The sequence below is a fragment of the Hypanus sabinus genome, chromosome 12 (assembly GCF_030144855.1).
Source record: "Hypanus sabinus isolate sHypSab1 chromosome 12, sHypSab1.hap1, whole genome shotgun sequence".
Classification (NCBI taxonomy): Eukaryota; Metazoa; Chordata; class Chondrichthyes; order Myliobatiformes; family Dasyatidae; genus Hypanus; species Hypanus sabinus.
This window is the reverse complement of record NC_082717.1, coordinates 84681069-84702291: the sequence shown is the minus strand read 5'-3', so window position 1 is coordinate 84702291 and position 21223 is coordinate 84681069. Positions and strand designations below refer to the sequence as shown.

The 21223-nt window shown below is 44.5% G+C and overlaps 1 protein-coding gene across 1 annotated transcript in view; it reads left to right on the top strand.

The window, feature by feature from the left end:
* The window catches only part of ccdc170 (coiled-coil domain containing 170), a 97679-nt gene that overhangs the window by 51274 nt on the left and 25182 nt on the right, over positions 1-21223 (top strand). Inside the window, exons 9-12 of the mRNA XM_059986336.1 lie at positions 13035-13235; positions 14642-14815; positions 16132-16374; positions 17602-17838. Of these exons, the coding sequence (XP_059842319.1) occupies positions 13035-13235; positions 14642-14815; positions 16132-16374; positions 17602-17838 (855 nt within the window). The remainder of the gene's footprint in view (positions 1-13034; positions 13236-14641; positions 14816-16131; positions 16375-17601; positions 17839-21223) is intronic.

Genomic DNA, 21223 nt, shown 5'->3' with positions numbered 1-21223 from the left:
GCACAACTTGGCCGCCACATTTTCTATATCAATGGAGGCTGTGAAGGACTCTTGTGACTGGGGGTTGTGGGGTGTTGGGGGGGCGTGTAACTGGATCTGTCTGGGAAGTCAGTGGGTGATTCCGCCACTAGGTGGCAGTGTTCTTTTACTGTTAGTCAGCTAGGGTTTCACCTAGTCCAGAGAGCAAGTCTGCCCAAGTGCGGAGCTGGTAGTGTAACTCCGGGTGACACCCGTCTTTGTCTATGAACCAGTCAAAAGGTTTGAATAAGTGTACAAGCTGATGGAAATGAAGTCATCAGTGCTTCTGCATTTATAAATTTCCTTATTATAACTTTTCACTGCTGAATTTTTAAAAGTTAATCTCAGCAAATACTTGGATATGGTTCTCCCATATTTGCATTTAGATTATTATCCCTTAATTGCCAGAATTGTTTATTTTGCTGATTTTGGATACCAGCAGCGTTTTCTTCCAATGCAGCACAGTTTGTTTCTTTAGATCACCAACATGTCGTGTCAGGCAACAGAACAACAGTCAGTCAGTGTCTGTGTTTACCTCGGCTGATCGTCAGCAGAGAACTTCCTGTCGTCCGGTTACCTCAATTTCCCTATTCCCCATGTTTCAACAGTACTTAACAAATTAATAATTGGATTACTGTACAGAAATAAACACAGATTGACTGCCATCAAATAATTCCTGTCCTCCAACCATCCTTCAGCTGGGAATAATTTTGCCTTCAGGAGAAACTAGAAGTTAGGAGAGAGACCTGTGCAGAACATTTTAGTTTAATGTGCTTAGAAATGTTGGTTGAACATTTTGTATTGTCATGCAGTTGGCTCCATATATGTTACACTTATGGCTAACTGGGAGTTAAATTTGCTATTAAATGTGGTTCTGATTGCCAAGCACCATCCGGATTTCTCCTGCTCCCACCCTGTTTCTTCTCTCTACCCCACCTCTCTCTCCCCCCTCCCCATATAAGATCACTGGGCACCATTGAACTAACAATATGGACACTCTATATGGACAGTCAAGTGGCCCTCAGCTTTCTCATGCCTACTACTGGTTAGATGGCCAAATTACACAAGTGATAAAGTAGCTGATTATACACATTTCTTTGTCTCAACCAATCCGTTGAGGATGATGTGCTTCCAACCCCAATTGTGTGGGTTCTGAGATGATCCAACCCAACTACCTAATCCCGCAGACAGCCTGAGGAGAAGAAATGGGCCTGTTCAGCTGCATTGCCAGAGGTGAGGCTAGTTGAATCTTGATGCTTTTGAAATGCAAGGTTCTTCAGAAGTCAAGAATGATTAGAAAACCCTTTGCAAAGCAATTATATTAAGTGTTACGTGAGTAGAAAGCAAACGAAAGAGGAGCGAGAGAAGAAAGGAAAAAGCAGTTGTGGTCATCTCACACTCAGACCAGAGATAATGACATTTTCAGTGATAACAATTAATCTATAAAATAACCAATTTCAAGTAGTGTGATACCTGTTACAGAAAACTAAGAAGCTTTTAGAAAAATACAGAAGAAACTGTAGTGCAATTACTGGAAGTTTCACTGAACAATTACAGGTATATAGGTGATTATATAAAAATACAAGCAAGCATAGGAAAGTTAAACTACAAGAACATAACAATTCTGCACTTCAGTGCAACAGGCTGGAGGTGGCTTGATAGGGTAGGCAGGAGGATCATTTGTGAGCTCATGCCCTGTGGCTGTCATTCTGTGTGCTCCTGGTAAATGAACTCCAGGTTCAGGGTCATCCCAGGCGTTCATTCTCTATTTTGAGTAGGCAGCGGATCCCCAGGAATCCAGTTGGATATCAGCCTTTTTCAGAGAAGGCTTTGAGAACTTTCTAGAATCTTTTAGTTGTTTACCAGATAACTTCTACCACAAGACAGATCCTGGCATACAGTGCTGTTGGCAGGAGATAGGAGCTGTCCATGTCTGGCCTTTGACTTGAGTCTACAGGCAGTCTCCTAGTTCCTGAAAACTATTTGTAACCCAATTCATTCATTAGGCAGAAATAAACAAAATCAGTGTGTTGTAGAAGGTTGCAGGAAGAGCTATGACAGGAGAGCTTGTAGGTACAAGAAGACCAGCTGCCAGTTGGTCTCACTGATTCTGTGAGTGGACACTGTTAATGCTCAGTGCAATGTTAAGCAAACTGTAAAGGCGTCACTTGATCAGCCTTCGAAGGGAACTGACGAAGGGATTTTGTGTTAATTTGATTTCTTTTTCTACAGATGCTGCCTGACCTGCTGATTATTTGCGCATTTTCTGTTTTTGGCTCGAGACTGACAGTTCCCCGAGAGGTTCTTATTTCCAGTAAACGTGAAGCCATTCCTCCTGAGACTGGTGGTTGTCCATCGTATCTGATGATGACAGAGACCCTGTGTGGGAGAAAAGGGATCTAGTGCTTTCTTGGCATATATGACGAATGAACTCTTCTCGGGCTTCCAGCCAGGTACAGGGATAGATTATAACCGATGTTTCGATGACAAACTCTGCCATCTTCATCAATGACAATGTCTGGGTATATCTATTCTGGTGGTATTTATACCCCCCCCCCCCGTCCCTCCTGATTAGTAGTCCTCAATACATTGGTTATAATCGATACCTGTACCCTGTTGGAAACCCAAGAAGAGCTGATTTGCCTGTGTGAGAGAGTTTATGAAATGGAAAAGCCGTTGCAATGGGGTAATTTCACTCTCTTGACCTCAGAAGTCCAGGTCCAGTGGTACAAACGAGCATTAAAAATTGGAGCCTTCCTAGTTTGCAGTAGAATGCCACGAAGCCTGCTGTGCCTTGTCCTGCCCTTCGATCTCCACGTAGCATTGCAGAACCACCCTCCTGGCTGTTGACCTCACTGTAGATCTCATCCGCCCAGTCTACTGGAGCTGTGTCTGCAAGGACAGGCAGGTCCCCATCTCACCAGGGTATGATGCCACTGGGTAACCTCACCTGGTGTAGCCCACCTGTCAAAGCGGAGGACCGGGGAGCAGCCGCTATAGCATGCAAAGAGCTACTTGGAGCCACAGGTGAGAGCTGAGTGTCCGGTGGGAACCAGAATAGACACAAAAAAAGCCCTTCACTGGAGGTGCTACCCCTCCCTGGATACCCCAGACACCCTGCTCGTGATTAGGTAGTAGATATAACACTGCATGCTCCTGTGGTTCCAGCCATTAAACCTTCCTGTTGGTTGGACTCATACAAGGTCAATTTGGGGCACCCATTACCACAATTATGACTACACAAATGAGCTAGAGAAATCTGCAGGTATTTGCTGCTGCCTCCTCTTGTGCTGCAGGTCATTTCTCACAATATCATCTGAAAGATCTGGACTGCTTGTCTGCTATCAGAAGCCTTGAGGGGATTTGCTGAAAGGAACACAGCTCTACATTATTCTGCACCAGTGATGTAATGTTTGGAGAGGGCTGAGATTGTTTATTCAGTACTGTGCAAGTAGGAGCGTCCCAGATGTGGATTGTTATCTAGACAGGTCACTGCTTTAGCCTGTCTGCGCTTTAAGTGCTCATAAAAACCATTAAAACATTCCAAAGCAGAGTCTATAAAGAGAAGGAACACTGGAGTATTACAAACTCTAAATTAAAGCAGGAATGTTGAAAAGACCAGCATGCTTTAAGGGCAGGGAAGCAGGGTGGCTAATTTTATGGATGTGTCCCATTCCCAGCTAAAAACTGAGCTCCCATTGTTGCTGGGGAAGTGGAGACACCATAATGCAAGACAGGAAGAAATCTACACATGGCCCCAATCAGAGCAGTTAATGTACTAAGTCTTTACGATTTGTAAATGTCAGTTCATCGAGTATTCTTCAGTCACGTGGTGAACACACACCTGAAACACTAACCTCACTTTTACAGATGTGCTCTGTGACTCCAGCAGGTGGCAACTGGAGCAGTCAGTTTGCCCTGAGCACTTCAGGAAGGATATATTAGCCATGGTGGAGATCACACCAATAATATTGGACTTTAAAAAATAATACTCAACTCTTAGGGATGCAGCACTGTGTAGGCCTTTTGGCCCTTCGAGCCATGCTGTCCCAGCAACCCTTCAACCCGGTTAACGTCAACCTACTTACAATGACCAACCGGTTCATATTTGGACTGTGAGAGGAAACCAGAGCGTCCAAGGAAAACCCTCGCATTCCACAGGGAGGACATACGGAGACTCCTTACAAAGGAGTGCCAGAGTTGAACTCCAAACTCCGGAATGCCCCGAGCTGTAACTGCTACCATGACTGCCAAAAGAATTAGGACAGATTGTGTAAACTTGGCTTGTATTTCAAACCCATTTTATTATTCTTTATCCTATTCATTTTAACCCCAAGCTGCCTTTTATGCATTTTTGACTCAAAATTAACGTCATGAAAATCAACAGAGACAAATATTGTTCTCTCTGTCCGCGGTTCAGTCCTGCTGTGTCATTAATTGCAGAAGGCATAACATTGTTTTCCTTAGCAGGGATAAATTGGTTTATTATTGTCTCTTGTACTGAGGTACAGTGAGAAACTTGTCTTGCATAGCATACATACAGATCAGTCATTACAACAAGGTAAAACAATAACAAGATGTTACAGAGAAAGTGTAGATGGACAATAGGTGCAAGGACATAATAAGATAAATTGTGAGGTCAAGTGTCCATAAGATGTAATTGGTTTATTACACATTCATCTCACCTACTGAGATGCAGTGAAAAGCTTGTCTTGTATGCTGTTTAAATCATGACACAGTTCATTGAGGAAGAACAAGGTAAAACTGTAATAATGTGTAACAGCTACATACAGTACTGTGCAAAGGCCTTAGGCACATACATATTGCTGGGGTGCACAGCACTTTGTCAATGTGGAGTGGAGAGCGAGGTTGTAAGTCTGGCGGAAGCAAAGCATGTCGGGAACGGTGAGGGTGGAGTGCTGTGGGAGGGGTGTGGGACAGGTAGCAGCGAAGGAGTGTGGAGGTAGGGTTGGTGCGTGTGCAGATGCAACTGGCCCCGAGACACCAAGCACGTTCAATTGATTCTAAACACTTGGTTTATTGACCATTACAGAATGTCTTTCTGGTGCTTCCCCCTCCCCCTTTCCCAAGAACGATTCTCCTCTCCCTGCCTCCTTCCCACTCTCAGTCCACAATAGAAACCCATATCAGAATCAGGTTTATTATCACTCACATATGTCATGTTTTTTTTGCAGTGGTAGTACAATGCAATACGTAAAATGACTATAATACTGTGCAAAAGCTATAGGCACCCCAGCCATATACAGTGCATATAAAAACTATTAACTTCCCCTTAAAAGCCTTTATGTTTTATTGTTTTACAACATTGAATCACAGAGGATTTAATTTGGCCTTTTTGATACCGATGAACAGAAAGACTCTTTCATGTCAAAGTGAAAACAAACTTCTGCAAATTTGTCTAAACTTATTACAGTTATTAAACACATAATAATTGATTGCAGAGTTATTCATCCCCTTCAAGTCAGCATTTAGTAGGTGCAGCAATTACAGCCTTGAGTCTGTGTGGACAGGTCTCTATCAGCTTTGCACATCTGGACACTGCAATTTTCCCCATTCTTCTTTACCAAACTGCTCAAGCTCTGTCAGATTGCATGGGGATTATAAGTGAACAGCCCTTTTCAAGTCCAGCCACAAATTCTCAATTGGGTTGAAGTCTGGACTCTGACTTGGCCACTCCAGGACATTAACTTTGTTGTTTTTAAGCCATTCCTGTGTAGATTTGGCTTAATGCTTAGGGTCATTGTCTTGCTGGAAAACAGATCTCCCAAGTCTCAGTTCTTTTGCAGACTGCATCAGGTTTTCCTCCAGGAATTTTGTTGCATTCATTTTACCCTCTACCTTCACAAGCCTTCCAGGGTCTGCTGCAGTGAAGCGTCCCCACAGCGTGATGCAGCCACCAGCTTGCTTCACAGTGGAGATGGTTTGTGTTTGATGATGTGTGGTGTTTGGCTTATGCCAAACATATTAGTCTGATGGTCAAAAAGCTCAATTTTGGTTTCATCAGACCAGAGAACCTTCTTCCAGCTGACCTCAGAGCCTCCCACATTCCTTTTGACAAATCATAGCCAAGATCTCATGTGAGTTTTTTTCAACAGTGGCTTTCTCTTTGCCACTCTCCCATAAAACTGTGGCAGGTGAAGCACCCGGGCAACAGTTGTTGTCACAAGGGATGCTCAGTGACTTGGAAATTTTCTTGAATCCATCTCCTGATTTGTGCGTTACAATAATCTTTTCACTGAGGTGCTTGGTGTGTTCTTTTGTCTTCATGGTGTAGTTTTCACCAGGATACTGACTCACCAGCAGTTGGACCTTCCAGATACTGGTGTATTCTGACTACAATCAATTGAAACCCCTTGACTGCACACAGGTGATCTCCATTTCACTAATTATGTGACCTCTAAAACCCAATGGCTGCACCAGTGATGATTTGGTGGGTCACAGTAAAGGAGGTGAATACTTAAACAATCAGTTCTTTTGTGTTTCATATTTGCAATTAATTTAGATCACTTTGGAGAGATCTGTCTTCACTTTGACATGAAAGAATCTTTTTCTGTTGATCAGTATCAAAAAAGCCAAAATAAATCTATTGTGATTCAATGTTATAAAACAATAAAATATGAAAACTTCCAGGGGGGGGGGGATGAATATATATATATATACTGTGTGTGTGTGTGTGTGTGTGTCTGTATATATAGAGAGTGCAGTGTAGGTGCAGAGTTGATCTGATCGTTCTAGGGAGCCATTGTAACAATGGTGTAGAAGCTGTCCTTGAGCCTAGTGGAGCCTGTGTTCGGGCTTTTCTGTTTTCTGCCTGATGGTAGACAGGATGCCCGGTGGGGCAGGTCTTTGCTTCCACTGGCTGCTTTACAGAGGCAGCAATAGAGTCCGTGGAGGGGAGGCTGGTCTCTGTGCGTTCCATACCAAACCGTTATGTATCCAGATAATATAGATTCTATGGTGCATTGATAAATAGTGGTAACTACTGACGGGGACTTGCCAAATTTCTTTAGCCTTCGGAGAAAATAGGGATGCTACTGAGTTTTCTTGATTGTGGCATCAATGTGATTGGACCAGGACGTTCTGTATTATTGATAATGTTTTATTTGTTTACTAAGGTACAGCCACACTGCCCAGCAACCCCTACCCTAATCATGGGACAATTTACAATGACTAATTAACCCACCTACCGATGGTTCTTTGGACTGTGGGGGGAAACTGGAGCACTCGGAGAAAACCCACGCAGTCATGGGGAGAATGTACAGACAGAGGCAAGAATTGAACCCGAGTCGCTGATACTGTAAAGCGTTGTGCTAACCACTATGCTACTGTGCTGTCCCACTCCTACAAATTTGTAGCTCTCAGTTCCCTCAACCTCAACAACGTTGTTGCCACCAAAAAACATGGGCATCGCCTCCCCTGTTACTGAAGTCAATGGAAAACTCTTTTGTTTTGACATTGAGGGAAAGTTGTTGTCATAACACCATGTTAATAAGCTCACTATTGCTTTCCTCTACTTTGACTCATTGTTATATTATGGTGGGAATGTGAGGTAGTATTCCCAAGAGTTAAGAGGGACCTGGTTTGGCCAGTGAAGAACAGTGCCAGCAAAATGCATGTTCTATGTGCACACAGGGTCCACCGAAATACTCCAGGGTTTGAGCCAGGTGCTCCTGGGAGTATGTTGCAAAGGAGGTCTCCATAAGGATTTGATTTGCTGCATGTTGGGAGGTGTAGGTAGATAATAGACAATAGACAATAGGTGCAGAAGTAGACCATTCGGCCCCTCGAGTCTGCACCGCCATTCTGAGATCATGGCTGATCATTCACTATCAATACCCAGTCCCTGCCTTGTCCCCATATCCCTTGATTCCCCTATCCATCAGATATCTATCTAGCTCCTTCTTGAAAGCATCCAGAGAATTGGCCTCCACCGTCTTCCGAGGTAGTGCATTCCACACCTGCACAACTCTCTGGGAGAAGAAGCTCTTCCTCAACTCTGTTTTAAATAACTGACCTCTTATTCTCAATCCATGCCCTCTGGTACTGGACTCTCCCAACATCTGGAACATATTTCCTGCCTCAATCCTATCAAATCCTTTAATTATCTTAAACGTTTCAATCAGATCCCCTCTCAATCTCCTCAATTCCAGCGTGTACAAGCCCAATCTCTCCAATCTCTCTGCGTAAGACAGCCCTGCCATCCCAGGAATCAACCTAGTGAATCTACGCTGCACTTCCTCAACTGCCAGAATGTCCTTCCTTAAACCTGCAGACCAAAACTGTACACAATATTCCAGGTGTGGTCTCACCAGGGCCCTGTACAAATGCAAAAGGACATTCTTGCTCTTGTATTCAATTCCCCTTGTAACAAAAGCCAACATTCCATTTGCCCTCTTCACTGCCTGTTGCACTTGCTCATTCACCTTCATTGACTGGTGAACTAGGACTCCTAGGTCTCTTTGCATTTCTCCCTTACCTAACTCTACACCGTTCAGACAATACTCTGCCCTCTTGTTCCTGCTTCCAAAGTGGATAACTTCACATTTATTCACATTGAATGACATCTGCCAAGTATCTGCCCACTCACCCAGCCTATCCAAGTCTCCCTGTATTCTCCTAACGTCCTCTTCGCATGTCTCGCTGCCACCCAGTTTAGTATCGTCAGCAAATTTGCGGATATAGTTTTCAATGCCCTCATCTAAATCATTGACATAAATCGTAAAGAGCTGTGGTCCCAATACAGAGCCCTGTGGTACCCAACTAGTCACCTCCATCCAGTCCGAGAAACACCCATTCACTGCTACCCTTTGCTTTCTATCTGCCAACCAGTTTTCTATCCATGTTGAAACCCTGCCCCCAATGCCATGAGCTCTGATTTTACTCACCAATCTCCTATGTGGCACCTTATCGAATGCCTTCTGAAAATCTAGGTATACAACATCCACTGGCTTACCCTCGTCTAACATCCTTGTTACACCCTCAAAAAACTCCAACAGATTAGTCAAGCATGATTGCCCTTGGTAAATCCATGCTGGCTCGGCCTAATCCTATTTCTGCCATCTAGATGTGCCACTATTTCGTCCTTAATAATGGACTGAAGCATCTTCCCCACGACTGACGTTAGGCTAACAGGGCGATAGTTCTCCGTTTTCTCCTTCCCTCCCTTCTTGAAAAGTGGGATAACATTAGCCACTCTCCAACCTTCAGGAACTGATCCTGAATCTAAGGAACATTGGAAAATGATTACCAATGCATCCGCAATTTCCTGAGCCACCTCTTTTAGAACCCTCGGATGCAGACCATCTGGACCCGGGGATTTATTAGCCTTCAGTCCTACGAGTCTACTCATCACAGTTTCTTTCTTAATGTCAATCTGTCTCAATTCCTCTGATATCTTATGACCCTGGCCCATCCATACATCTGGGAGATTGCTTGTGTCCTCCCTGGTGAAGACAGATCTAAAGTACGCATTAAATTCTGTTGCCATTTCCCTGTTTCCCATAACAATTTCTCCCAATTCATTCTTCAAGGGGCCAACATTGTTCTTAACTATCTTCTTTCTCTTCACATAGCTAAAAAAGCTTTTGCTATCCCCTTTTATATTCCTGGCTAGACTGAGCTTATACCTGATTTTTTCTCTCCGTATTGCTTTTTTAGTTAAGATCTGCTGCTCCTTAAAACTTTCCCAATCATCTGTATTCCCACTCATCTTCGCCCTGTCATACTTCTTTTTCTTTAATGCTATACAATCTCTGACTTCCTTTGTCAACCACTGTGGCCCCTTCCCCCTCTTTGAATCCTTCCTTCTCATTGGAATGAACTGCTTTTGCAGCTTTTGTATTATGCCCAAGAATATCTGCCACTGCTGATCCACTGTCTTTCCTGCCAGGGCATCCGCCCATTTAACTTTGGCCAGCTCTTCCCTCATGGCTCCGTAGTCTCCTTTATTTAATTGCAACACTGACACCTCTGATCTGCCCTTATCCCTCTCAAATTGTAGATAAAAACTTATCATGTTATGATCACTACTTCCTAATGGCTCCTTTACTTCAAGATCACTTATCAATTCCTGTTCATTACACATCACCAAGTCCAAAATAGTCTCGTTCCTGGTTGGCTCAAGCACAAGCTGTTCCAAAAATACATCCCTTAGACACTCCACAAACTCCCTATCCTGGGGTCCAGCACCTACCTGATTCTCCCAGTTCACCTGCATGTTGAAATCTCCCATAACGACTGCATTACCTTTAGCACATGCCAATGTTAACTCCCTAATCAACTTGTACCCAATATCCACGCTACTGTTTGGGGGCCTGTACACAACACCCATTAGGGTCTTTTTACCCTTGCTGTTCCTCAGCTCAATCCACACAGACTCTACTTCCCCTGTTCCCAAGTCATCTCTTGCTAAGGACTGAATCTCATTCCTTACCAACAGGGCCACCACACCCCCTCTTCCCATATTTCTGTCTCTACGATAGCACGTATACCCTGGTACACTCAATTCCCAGGCCTGATCCCCTTGCAGCCATGTCTCCGTTATCCCAACAATATCGTAGTTCCCCATTTTCATCTGAGCTTCAAGCTCATCTGTCTTATTTCTGACACTACGTGCATTCAAGTATAGAATTCTTAGCCCATTCCTCCTCTCTTTGCTTAAAAGACTGTCTACTGTACCTAACCCAGCTCCTTGAACTTCCATCGGGCTAATTGCACCCTGAATTTTGATGACCTTCTCAAGATTACCCAAACCTTCTACACATTTAATCCCATGCTCCTTCTGACCAACCCTCTGGATCTGGATCCCTGCCCCCTGCACATCTAGTTTAAACCCCCCCGAGCAGCACTGGCAAACACTCCTGCAAGAATGCTAGTACCCCTCCGGTTCAGATGTAGACCGTCCCTTCGAAACAGATCCCAATGTCCCTGGAACAAAGACCAATTATCCAAAAACCTGAACCCTTCCTTCCTGCACCATGCTCTCAGCCTCGTATTAATGTGCATAATCATTCTATTCTTCGCCTCACTCGCACGTGGCACAGGTAGCAATCCCGAGATTGTCACCCTGGAGGTCCTGCCTTTCAGCTTCACTCCTAACTCCCTGAACTCTCTAAGCAGGACCCCCTCACTCACCTTACCTACATCGTTGGTCCCTACATGGACCACTACATCTGGGTTCATGCCCTCGTTCTCAAGAATAGCCTGCACCCGATCTGAGATGTCCCGGACCGTGGCACCAGGGAGGCAACATACCATCCGAGACTCCCGATCTGCCCCACAAAATCTCCTATCTGCCCCCCTAACTATAGAATCCCCTAAAACTATCGCACTCTTCTCTTCCCTCCTCCCCTTTCTAGTTGAGGGTTCAACCTCTGTGCCAGAGGCAGGACCACTACAACTCATTCCTGGTAGGTCATCCCCATCAACAGTATCCAGTACGGTATACTTATTGTTAATGGGAATGGCCGCAGGGGTGCTCTGCTTTCTCTGCCTGCTCCCCCTGCCTCTCTGGACCGTCACCCATCTGCCCAAATCTTGGTTCTTTGGTGTGACTACCTCCTGATAACTCCTATCTATCTCTGCCTCTGCCTCCCGAATGATCCGTAGTTCATCCAGCTCCAGCTCCAACTCCCTAACTCGGGCTGATAGGAGCTGCAGCTGGACGCACCTCTTGCAGGTGTGGTCATCAGGGACAACTGTGTTGACCCTGACTTCCCACATACTGCATACGGAGCACACCACTGCTCTGACTGTCTCCCCCATACCTGAACTGGATTAATAGAATGTCTAAAAAGCACCTAGCGACCTTACCTTCTTCCCCTCAGCGAGCAATCACACAGCCTTACCGAAGTCCCCTTACGCCGAAGCCCACTTAGCCAAAGCCCAGGACTCTGCTTCCACGGACTCCCACTTAGCCAAAGCCCAGGACTCTGCTTCCACGGACTCCCACTTAGCCAAAGCCCAGGACTCTGCTTCCACGGACTCCCACTTAGCCAAAGCCCAGGACTCTGCTTCCACGGACTCCGCTGCCCGCTCGACACTTGTCCTTGGTTTCCTAACTCACCTGGGCTGAAGTAAAAGTAAACAACGAGCTGCAATCTATCAGATGTGGCAGAGAGCAACGGTAGCGGCAGCCTGAGGTGATCTTCGGTTGTATGAGGTTGCACCAAGAGGGCCGTGGTCACTAAAGGCTTTCAAGTGCAACCATGGCATTGACCTCCGAACTAGTTAAGACAGATGAGTAAACTTATATTTCAGATCACCGGAGGACAGAAATTCCAGTGAGATCAAAAAAAATTAGGCTGAGTATTAGATTATGTCAAGTCACATAATGTAACCCAGTGGTGGTGTGAATAAATAAAACCTGAATTTCTGAGCTAGGTGATTGAAAATGCAGATGAATTTTACACTGTTGTCGTCACTTGTGGGAATTCAATGATGACTAAAAGTGAAGGGGAATGAGGAGTTCAGTGAACACTAAAAATCTCCAAGCTCGAAAGGTCAAAGCTCAAAGTAAGTTTATTGTAAAAGTACACAGATGTCATCATATACAACCCTAGGATTCATTGTCTTGTGGGCATTCACAGGAAGTACAAAGAAACAACAGAATCAATGAGAAGCTGAACAAAAATAACCAGCGTGCAAAAGGCAACATATTGTGCAAATACTAAAGAGTAAAAAGCAAAATAATAATAATCACAAATATTGCAAACATATTGTAAAGTGAGTCCATAGGTTGTGGAATCAGTTCAGTGTTGGGGTGAGTGGGTTATCCACTCTGGGTCAGTAGCCTGATGGTTGAGGGGTAATAACTATTCCTGAACCTGGTGGAGTGGGACCTGAGGCTCCTGTACCTCCTTCCTGATGGCAGTAGAGAGAGGAGAGCATGCTCTAATACTAAGGTTGATTGTATTGTTGTAACAGTTTGCTCACTTGCCCCATCAGTATGGAAGGGTGATGGCAGGCTTTAATCATGCTTTTATTGTCTTTGCCAGGCTGTATCTCAACTGGAGGAGAGCACCGGCAGGCTAACAGAGCAACTGGACAAGCAAGTGGGTCTACACCAAGCTGCACTGCAGCGCTCTGGCAAGGCAGAGCAAAGGCTCTTGGAGCTCCAGCAACGAGTTCAGTACCTGCAGGAACGCATGCTGGACGGGGACGTGCTTTGTGATGCCCTGAGCCAGGACAAGCAGAAGGTATGAAGCGCAGTCCTTCACTGCATTGGTTCAGCACCCAGAAGGATTTTGTAGTGTAGAGTTGGTGGCATGGTACTGTAGTGGTTAGTGTGATGTGTCTGTAAGGAGTTTATACATTTTCCCATGACCGCATGGGTTTCCCTGGGTGCAGGGTTTCCTCCCACACTCCAAAGGTGTGGGTTAGTAGGTTATTTGGCTGGTGCAAGCTTGTTGGGCCAGAAGGACCTGTTATATCTCTAAATCTAAAATCTAAGAAATAATAAATTTTAGCTCTTGTCCTGACTCACATGAAAAAACAGGCAAAGCTACTTTGCTTCTTTGCAGCTGGGTTCCACATCTCCTTGTGACAGGGAATGAGGTTAATGCCAATTCAGTTGCGCAATCCAACATCCCCACTTATTTTCATCATGATCTCCACTCCCTACCACTCACTCCTACACCCTGGGGCAGTTGACCAAGGGCAATTAACCCACCAGCCTACACACCTTTGCAATTGGTGGCACAATAACATACGGCAGCTGGTGGAGGCATTGACTCACGGTGCCAGAGATCTGGGTTCATTCGGGTTTCATGAAGTCACTCATTTGTATACTAGAGGCAAATTACTGTGGTCAATTAACCTGCCAACCACACATCTTTGGACTAAAACACCCAGGGGTAGGGAGGGAGCCCACACAGTACAAAGGGAATGGAAAAGATCTCCATACTGGCATGGCCATCTGTCAGCATTGAACGCAGTTTGCCCGAGCAGTGGGGTACCAGCTGTGCTGCAGTGCCACCCTTTGTCTTTTGTGTCAGTACTTCTCTTATTTTACCACGGAGGGGTGGAGGAGGGCACTCTTTGTAAACTGGAGAAATGCTTAGCAGATTGTATGTTGCAAGATACAATAGATGCAGTCCACTGATAAATGCAAAACTGTTCTCGCAATGACTCACCGATGGCCTCCTGCGGCATCTGTCCAAATATGCCACCACTGTTCAACAGCTCTGGTGCTGTCAGTGGCAACAGGTCTGATGAGCTAATTATGTTCTGAGTTAAGAAAGTCCATGGGCACAGGCTGAATAATTCTCAAGTCCTGGACAAAGGAAGAATTGGATGGCTTACCCACAAAGAATGGTGCTAACCACAGAGGGCTGCCAGGACTTGGAAGTACAACAATCCCTGTTCTCATCTACATTGCTGACAAAGATGCTGGATCGGAGGCTGTTTTGTGGATAAGTCATGATTCAACATTTGAGAGGTAACAATGGTTCTGATGCCAACTGAGTGCCATCCCATGTTTTACTGATGTACCATAAATTAATCCAGAGCAGCTAATCTTAACATATTAGAGTGTTAAATTGGTTTGGAAGAATATTATAATGTATGTAAGTAATTCTTGTTTAAATATTAATTTTTTCTTAAGTATCTGAAATTTTTGGAGCAAGTCACAGAGAAGATGAAGCTGGATGAGATGACATCAGAGATTGGCTTTGATATGCAGCTAGACACAATCCTTGCCCGGGCTGATCAGCTGGTTAAAATGGAGAGCGAAGCCATTGTTGAAAACAAGACTCTGACGTACAACCTGCGAAGAAAGGTAGATTAGGCTGAGATAATCGACTCTCGGCTCTGTCAGATCAATCTTATTTGGCTTCTTTGTATATTAGTGAATGGTCAGTTATTAGATATATCACGATCAGGCTAATCGTCTCTAGAGTCAAGATCCTTCCCAAACCACACTCTCATGGACTCTATTCCCCGATCACTTCCCTTCACTGGGCTCTGCCTGGAGTCTGTGCTTTCCTGTGCACGTGATGAGCAACTCCACACTGGTGGAGCCAGGCGTGAAGCAAAGTCTGATGACAGATTTCATTGCAGCAAAGCTCACTCAACGTTTGTGAAGCTGGAACTACTGGGCAATGGTATTCAGAGCAGCTAACAGCATGTCTCAGAGGCTCAGGCATCTGTGCTCCATTTGATTCTAAAGACATGGAGAGGGATTGTGCTGTGGGGAGTGACAGTGTCTCCATGGAGGCACAGACTAGCTCTCCCACCCCAGGTATATGACAGTTGTTATCTAACCAGAACATATCTCATTATGTTTTCTGTAGTTTGATAGGCTGCTGGTGTTCATGATGAGATGGTGTAGTCCAAGGCCAGATCTCCTGCAAAGTCATTCCTCTGCTAAAAATTTCCACTTTCCACCAACCGTGCATCAGCCTTTAATGGAGAGGCACAGGAAAGTAGAAGGCGGCAACCAAGGAAAATGCACGAATTGATAGTTGGACCTTTCATCCTTTGATGTACAAAGTTACTTTAGGATAGGATATTATTTTGTGCTTGCTTTTTGTTTCATGCACCATGATGGTCAGCAGAATAGAGGTTGGTGGGTAAAGGCAGGAAAAAAAACTGCTGAAAGAACACAGTGAATTGTTGACTGATACGACCTGCCTGTCAACTGTACATATGCAATGCACTCCAATTTTGACATAAACCCATTGAGCTCAAACATGTGTGCAGTGCAGCTGGATTTTGCACTCTCCCAGCTTTTACAAAAAATACTTCCTCAATAGTGCTGTGAAAATCCCTTTTAGATTGTACTCCTTCCCCTCCCTCCACCCTCTTATTCTGGCTTCTTCCCCCTTCCTTTCCAGTCGTGATGAAGGGTCTCAGCCCAATCGAAACTGTTTATTCCCCAACACAGACGCTGCCCAACCTGCTGAGTTCCAGCTGCACTGTGTGTGCTGGACTGAGAATCTCAGCATGAATTAAGTGTTTCTGCAGTGGGACTTGAACCCACTACCCCCTGACTCCAGCAAGAATGGTGCGAGCAAACCACTGCCGGCTTAAAAAATAAGTGCCTCCGGTCTAACATGAGAATTGAAGGGACTAATTTATTTTTCACTCTTGCAGCTTAAAGCACAGAAAGAGAAGTTAGAGAGCAAAGACCTGCACATGGACTTGCTGAGGAAAAAAATTACCCAGATGGATGCAGAGAAACAGACTCAAACTGCCCTGGCAGTGGAGAGAGATGAAGCCAACCTTACTGTGCGGAAATTGCAGAAAAAGATGGAAAACCTCGAGAAGGAGCTGCACTCAGCCCAATCCTATGGCATGGCTCTGAAGGCAAAGCTGTCTGACACTCATGAGCTCAAGGTAATTCCAAAAAGTCTAGTCCTTCTTCTGTCGACCCATGTGCTAATATCTGGCTCTGGAGTTACTCTCTCGCAACCTTTTACATTGAAAGTTACTGGATGTGAGAAGAAGCTCCTAGCAATTCCAAAACTGTGAGTTGGATGGTCTGGAGTTAAAGAAGTGGGAGGGTGGACTTGCTCTGATGGCCAACATGGGTTCGATGGTCAAAGTGGCTTCCGATACCATCGGAAAATGTGAATGAAAATGACCCTTTGTTCCAATATTTCCAATTTTCTACTAATCAGTGGACCTCTTTACATTGAATAGCGAGCCAAGTAATGTTATGAATTCCACTGGAGTTGGAAACTTCACTGCTCTGTCTTTCTAGCCAAAATGTGGATTGAAGAATCATTGCTGTACTCTTACACATCCTACGGTGCCTTTGAATGCAGCTCCACATTAGCCTAGCCCTTTGGTTGGTCTGTACACACAAAAAATGTTGGAGGAACTCTCAGCATTTGAGATCCCTCGGCCTGAAACAGTAGCTGCTTATTTCCCTCTATAGGTGCTGCCTGACCTGCTGAGCTCCTCCAGCATTCTGTGTGCATGTTGCTCAAGGTTTTCAGCGTCCACAGAGTCTCTTATGTCTCCTTTGGTTGGTTTATGTTGTTTAAATCAAATGGGCATGGATGATGAGAAACTCAACATTATTCCTGAATATGATGTTTCCTGTGCGTTCTTCAGAACTGTGACAGCTGACCAATATTTAGCAAAGCTGTATCCTGACGACTCTGCTCTTCTGTTATATACTGGGACTGAAGGGAAGCATCCCATATACTGTACCTTCTTCAACACATTATCCACCTATACTGATACTTCCAAGCAGCTACAGACTTTCATGCCAAGATCCCTCCTTTCAACAACACTCCCTGGAGCTCTACCATTTTCTGTGTATGTTGCACCCTTAATGGACCTTCTAAAATGCATCGCTTTACATGTGTTAAGATTAAATTCGTCTGCCATTGTTCTGCTCAACTTACCAGCTGATCAGTATAATGCTGTAGCCTAAGAAAACCCTCCTCACTATCTTCAACATTACAAATTTTAATTGTCATCTGTAAATTTACTAATCAGATTTAATCCTCTCTCCTATGAATGTAGTGCAAATCCTTACTGGCAGTTAATTCTTTGTAAAGTGTGCTCTTTTTCAACCAGCAGTAATTGTCTTTTCCTCCAATGTGTATGCAGATTAAAACGCTGGAGCAAAACAAAATGATTGAGGAGCTGAATAAATCTGTGAAGAAGCTGGAGAAGTTAAAACAGGAGGCCACAGCAAAGCTAAATAGCACAAAGTCAGAGCTGGATTTCACTGAGCTGGAGGCAAAGGAGGAGAAAGATCGAGCTCGGAACATACTGGAGGCTGTTAGCAGTGAGCTAAAGACTCTGAAACAAACCCTGGAAGAAGTGGCCAAAAGGGAGAGACAGGTAAGAATACTCCTCGTCATAATGAGATCAGAGGATGAAATGTTTTCCATGTCTGGCTGTGTTGAGTCAACTCATGCATTTCAACAAATTGTTATGATTTTTATGGATAAGGGTTAAATTGGTCCACAGGTGAAAGTGAAATTAGAATCAGACTCAGGTTTGTTATCACAGACGTACTGTATAACTACATAGTATTAGGAAGGAACAAGAGAAATTAGATTGGGGGTGGCTTACTTGAAGGAAAATCCACATATAATATGGGGGAATTTTTTAAAAGCTTGTTGATTAGAGTTCAAGACCTGCCTGCTGCAGCATGTTGAGTATAAAAGGTAGGGAGGGAAAAGTTTGGGAACATTGGATGACACGAGTTATTGTAAGTTTAGTAAAAATTTATAAGGAAGCATATGTAAGGTTTTGAAAGCTGAAATCAGAGAATGAACATTAAGTAAGTGGGAAGGAATTTAATTTATTTTTATTTATTTAGAGATAGAGCGCAGAATAGGCCCTTCCGGCCCAATGAACCACACCACCCAGCAGCCCACCGACTTAACCCTGGCCTAATCACAAGGCAAATTACAATGACCAATTAACCTACTAACTGATACGTATTTGGACTGTGGGAGGAAGGCAGAGCACCTGGAGGAAACCCGTGCACTCACAGAAAGACGTACAAACTTCTTATAGACGGCGTCTGAATTGAACTCCACATTCTGATGCCCCAAACCGTAATAGCGTGATGAAAACTGCCACACTGGGGTGGGGATTATAAGGGGCCATGAAATAACCTTGGCAGGTAGGATTAGGGAGAATCCCGAGTCATTTTATAAGTATATTAGAAGCAAGGTAGAGAAAGAGTAGGACTACATAAAAACAAAAGAGGGGAGTTACACTCAGAGCCAAAGGAAGTGGGCTAGGTTCTTAAAGAGTAAGTATTAGTAAGAGTAAGAGTAAGTAAGAGTATTCACCATGGATAATAGGGGGATTAAGGAAAGGAAGGTTGATATTCTAGAGCATGTCAATATTAAGGAGGAGAGGATGTTAGATGATATGAAAAATATTAAGGCAGTTCAGTTCCCAGGCCCTAATGGGATCACAGGGTACTGAGGAGTACAAGCGGAGACAAAGATCTTTGTATCCTCTTTATCCATGGACAAAATGCCACAAGATTGGAGAATAGTCAGTGTTATTCTTTTGTTCAAAGGGACAAGACAGACAAACCAGGAAATGATAGGTCTGTGAGCCTTGTATCATTGGTAGGAGAATTACTGGGGAGGATTCTTAAGGACAGGATACTTGCCTTTGAAAACACGTGGGCTTAATAGGAATCATCAGTGTTTTTCTTTGCGGGGCATGTCTCACAAATTTTATTAAATTTTTCAAGGGAATGACGAAGGTGATAGATGAGGGGAGAGCAGTGGATGTTGTCTACATGGACTTTGGTAAAGCATTTATTCCTCGTGGTACGCTGATCCAGAAGACAAAATCATACAGAATCCACGATAAGTTGGATCCAAATTGATTGGGCCATAGAAGTCCAAGGATAGGGGTAAAGGCATGCTTTTCTGACTAGTGACGTTCTGAAAGGATCGGTACTGGGCCCTCTGTTGATTGTGAGACAAATATCTAGAACATAGAACATAGAATAGTACAGCACAGTATAGGCCCTTCGGCCCACAATGTTGTGCTGACCCTTAAACCCTGCTTCCCATATAACCCCCCACCTTAAATTCCTCCATATACCTGTCTAGTAGTCTCTTAAATTTCACTAGTGTATCTGCCTCCACCACTGACTCAGGCAGTGCATTCCACGCACCAACCACTCTCTGAGTGAAAAACCTTCCTCTAACATCCCCTTGAACTTCCCACCCCTCACCTTAAAGCTGCATCCTCTTGTATTGAGCAGTGGTGCCCTGGGGAAGAGGCGCTGGCTGTCCACTCTTATCTATTCCTCTTAGTATATTGTACACCTCTATCATGTCTCCTCTCATCCTCCTTCTCTCCAAAGAGTTAAGCCCTGGCTCCCTTAATCTCTGATCATAATGCATACTCTCTAAACCAGGCAGCATCCTGGTAAATCTCCTCTGTACCCTTTCCAATGCTTCCACATCCTTCCTATAGTGAGGCGACCAGAACTGGACACAGTACTCCAAGTGTATATTAATGATATGGATGTATTTGGAGGTAGTCTGATTAATTCAGACTGCAGATGAGCATGAAAATCAGTGGGGTTGTGGATAATGAGGAAGATTGTCGGGGGCTACAGCAGGATATAGCTCGGAAACTTGGGCAGAGAATTGACAGATGGAGTTCAATCGTGATAATTGTGAGGCATTGATTTTTTGGGAGGGAAAAGCACGAGGAAAGTGCACAGCAGATGCCAGAGTGCCTAACACCATCATTGTGCAAAGTACAAGCCCGGAGCTCCATGAAAGTGGTAACGCAAGTGGATAGGGCATTATATGGTGTGCTTGTCTTCATTGGTCGTGACGTTGAGTATAAAAGCTGGGACGTCACGTTGCAGCTGGATAAACCTTTGGTTATTGTGTGCTGTTCTGGTCACTGCAAAATAGGAAGGACATGGAGGCTTTGGAGAGGGTGCAGATGAGGTTCATCAGGATGTACTTGGATTGAAGTGAATTGGCAATAAGGAGAGGTTGGGCAAACTTGGATTGCTCTCTCTCGAGTGTCAGAGGCTGACCGGCTAGCTGATACAAGTTTTTTTAACGTTATGAAGAGGGATAGACAGGGGAGGCAGATGGCCTTTTGTCGGGATGGAAATGCCAAACAGTAGAGGGCACAGGTTTAAGGTGAGAGGGGAAAGGTTTAAAGGAGATTGCGATGTAGTTTTTTCTCCACACAGAATAGTAGATGCTTGGAATGCCCTCCCAGGAGAGGTGTTGAAGTAGATGAAGCAGTGCTGGAGACTCAACACCTTATATTCAGCCTGGGTAGTGTCCAACCTGATGGCATGAGCATCGATTTCTCAAATTTCCAGTAAATACCCCCCCACCCGACTATTTTCCATCCCCATTTCCTTCTCTCACCTTATCTCCTTCCCTGCCCATCACCTCCATCTGGTGCTCCTCCCTGCCCCCTTTTCTTTCTTCCATGGCCTTCTGTCCTCTCCTATTAAATTCCCCCTTCTCCAGCCTTGTATCTCTTTCACCAATCAACTTCCCGGCTGTTACTTCACCCTCCCCTTCCCGGTTTCACCTCTCACCTTGTGTTTCTCCCTCCCCTCTCCCCACCTTTTAAATCTATTCCTCATTTTTTCTCCAGTCCTGCTGAAGGATCTCGGCCCAAAACGGCGACTGTACTCTTTTCCATAGATGCTGCCTGGCCTGCTGAGATCCTGCAGCATTTTGTGGGAGTTGCTTGGATTTCC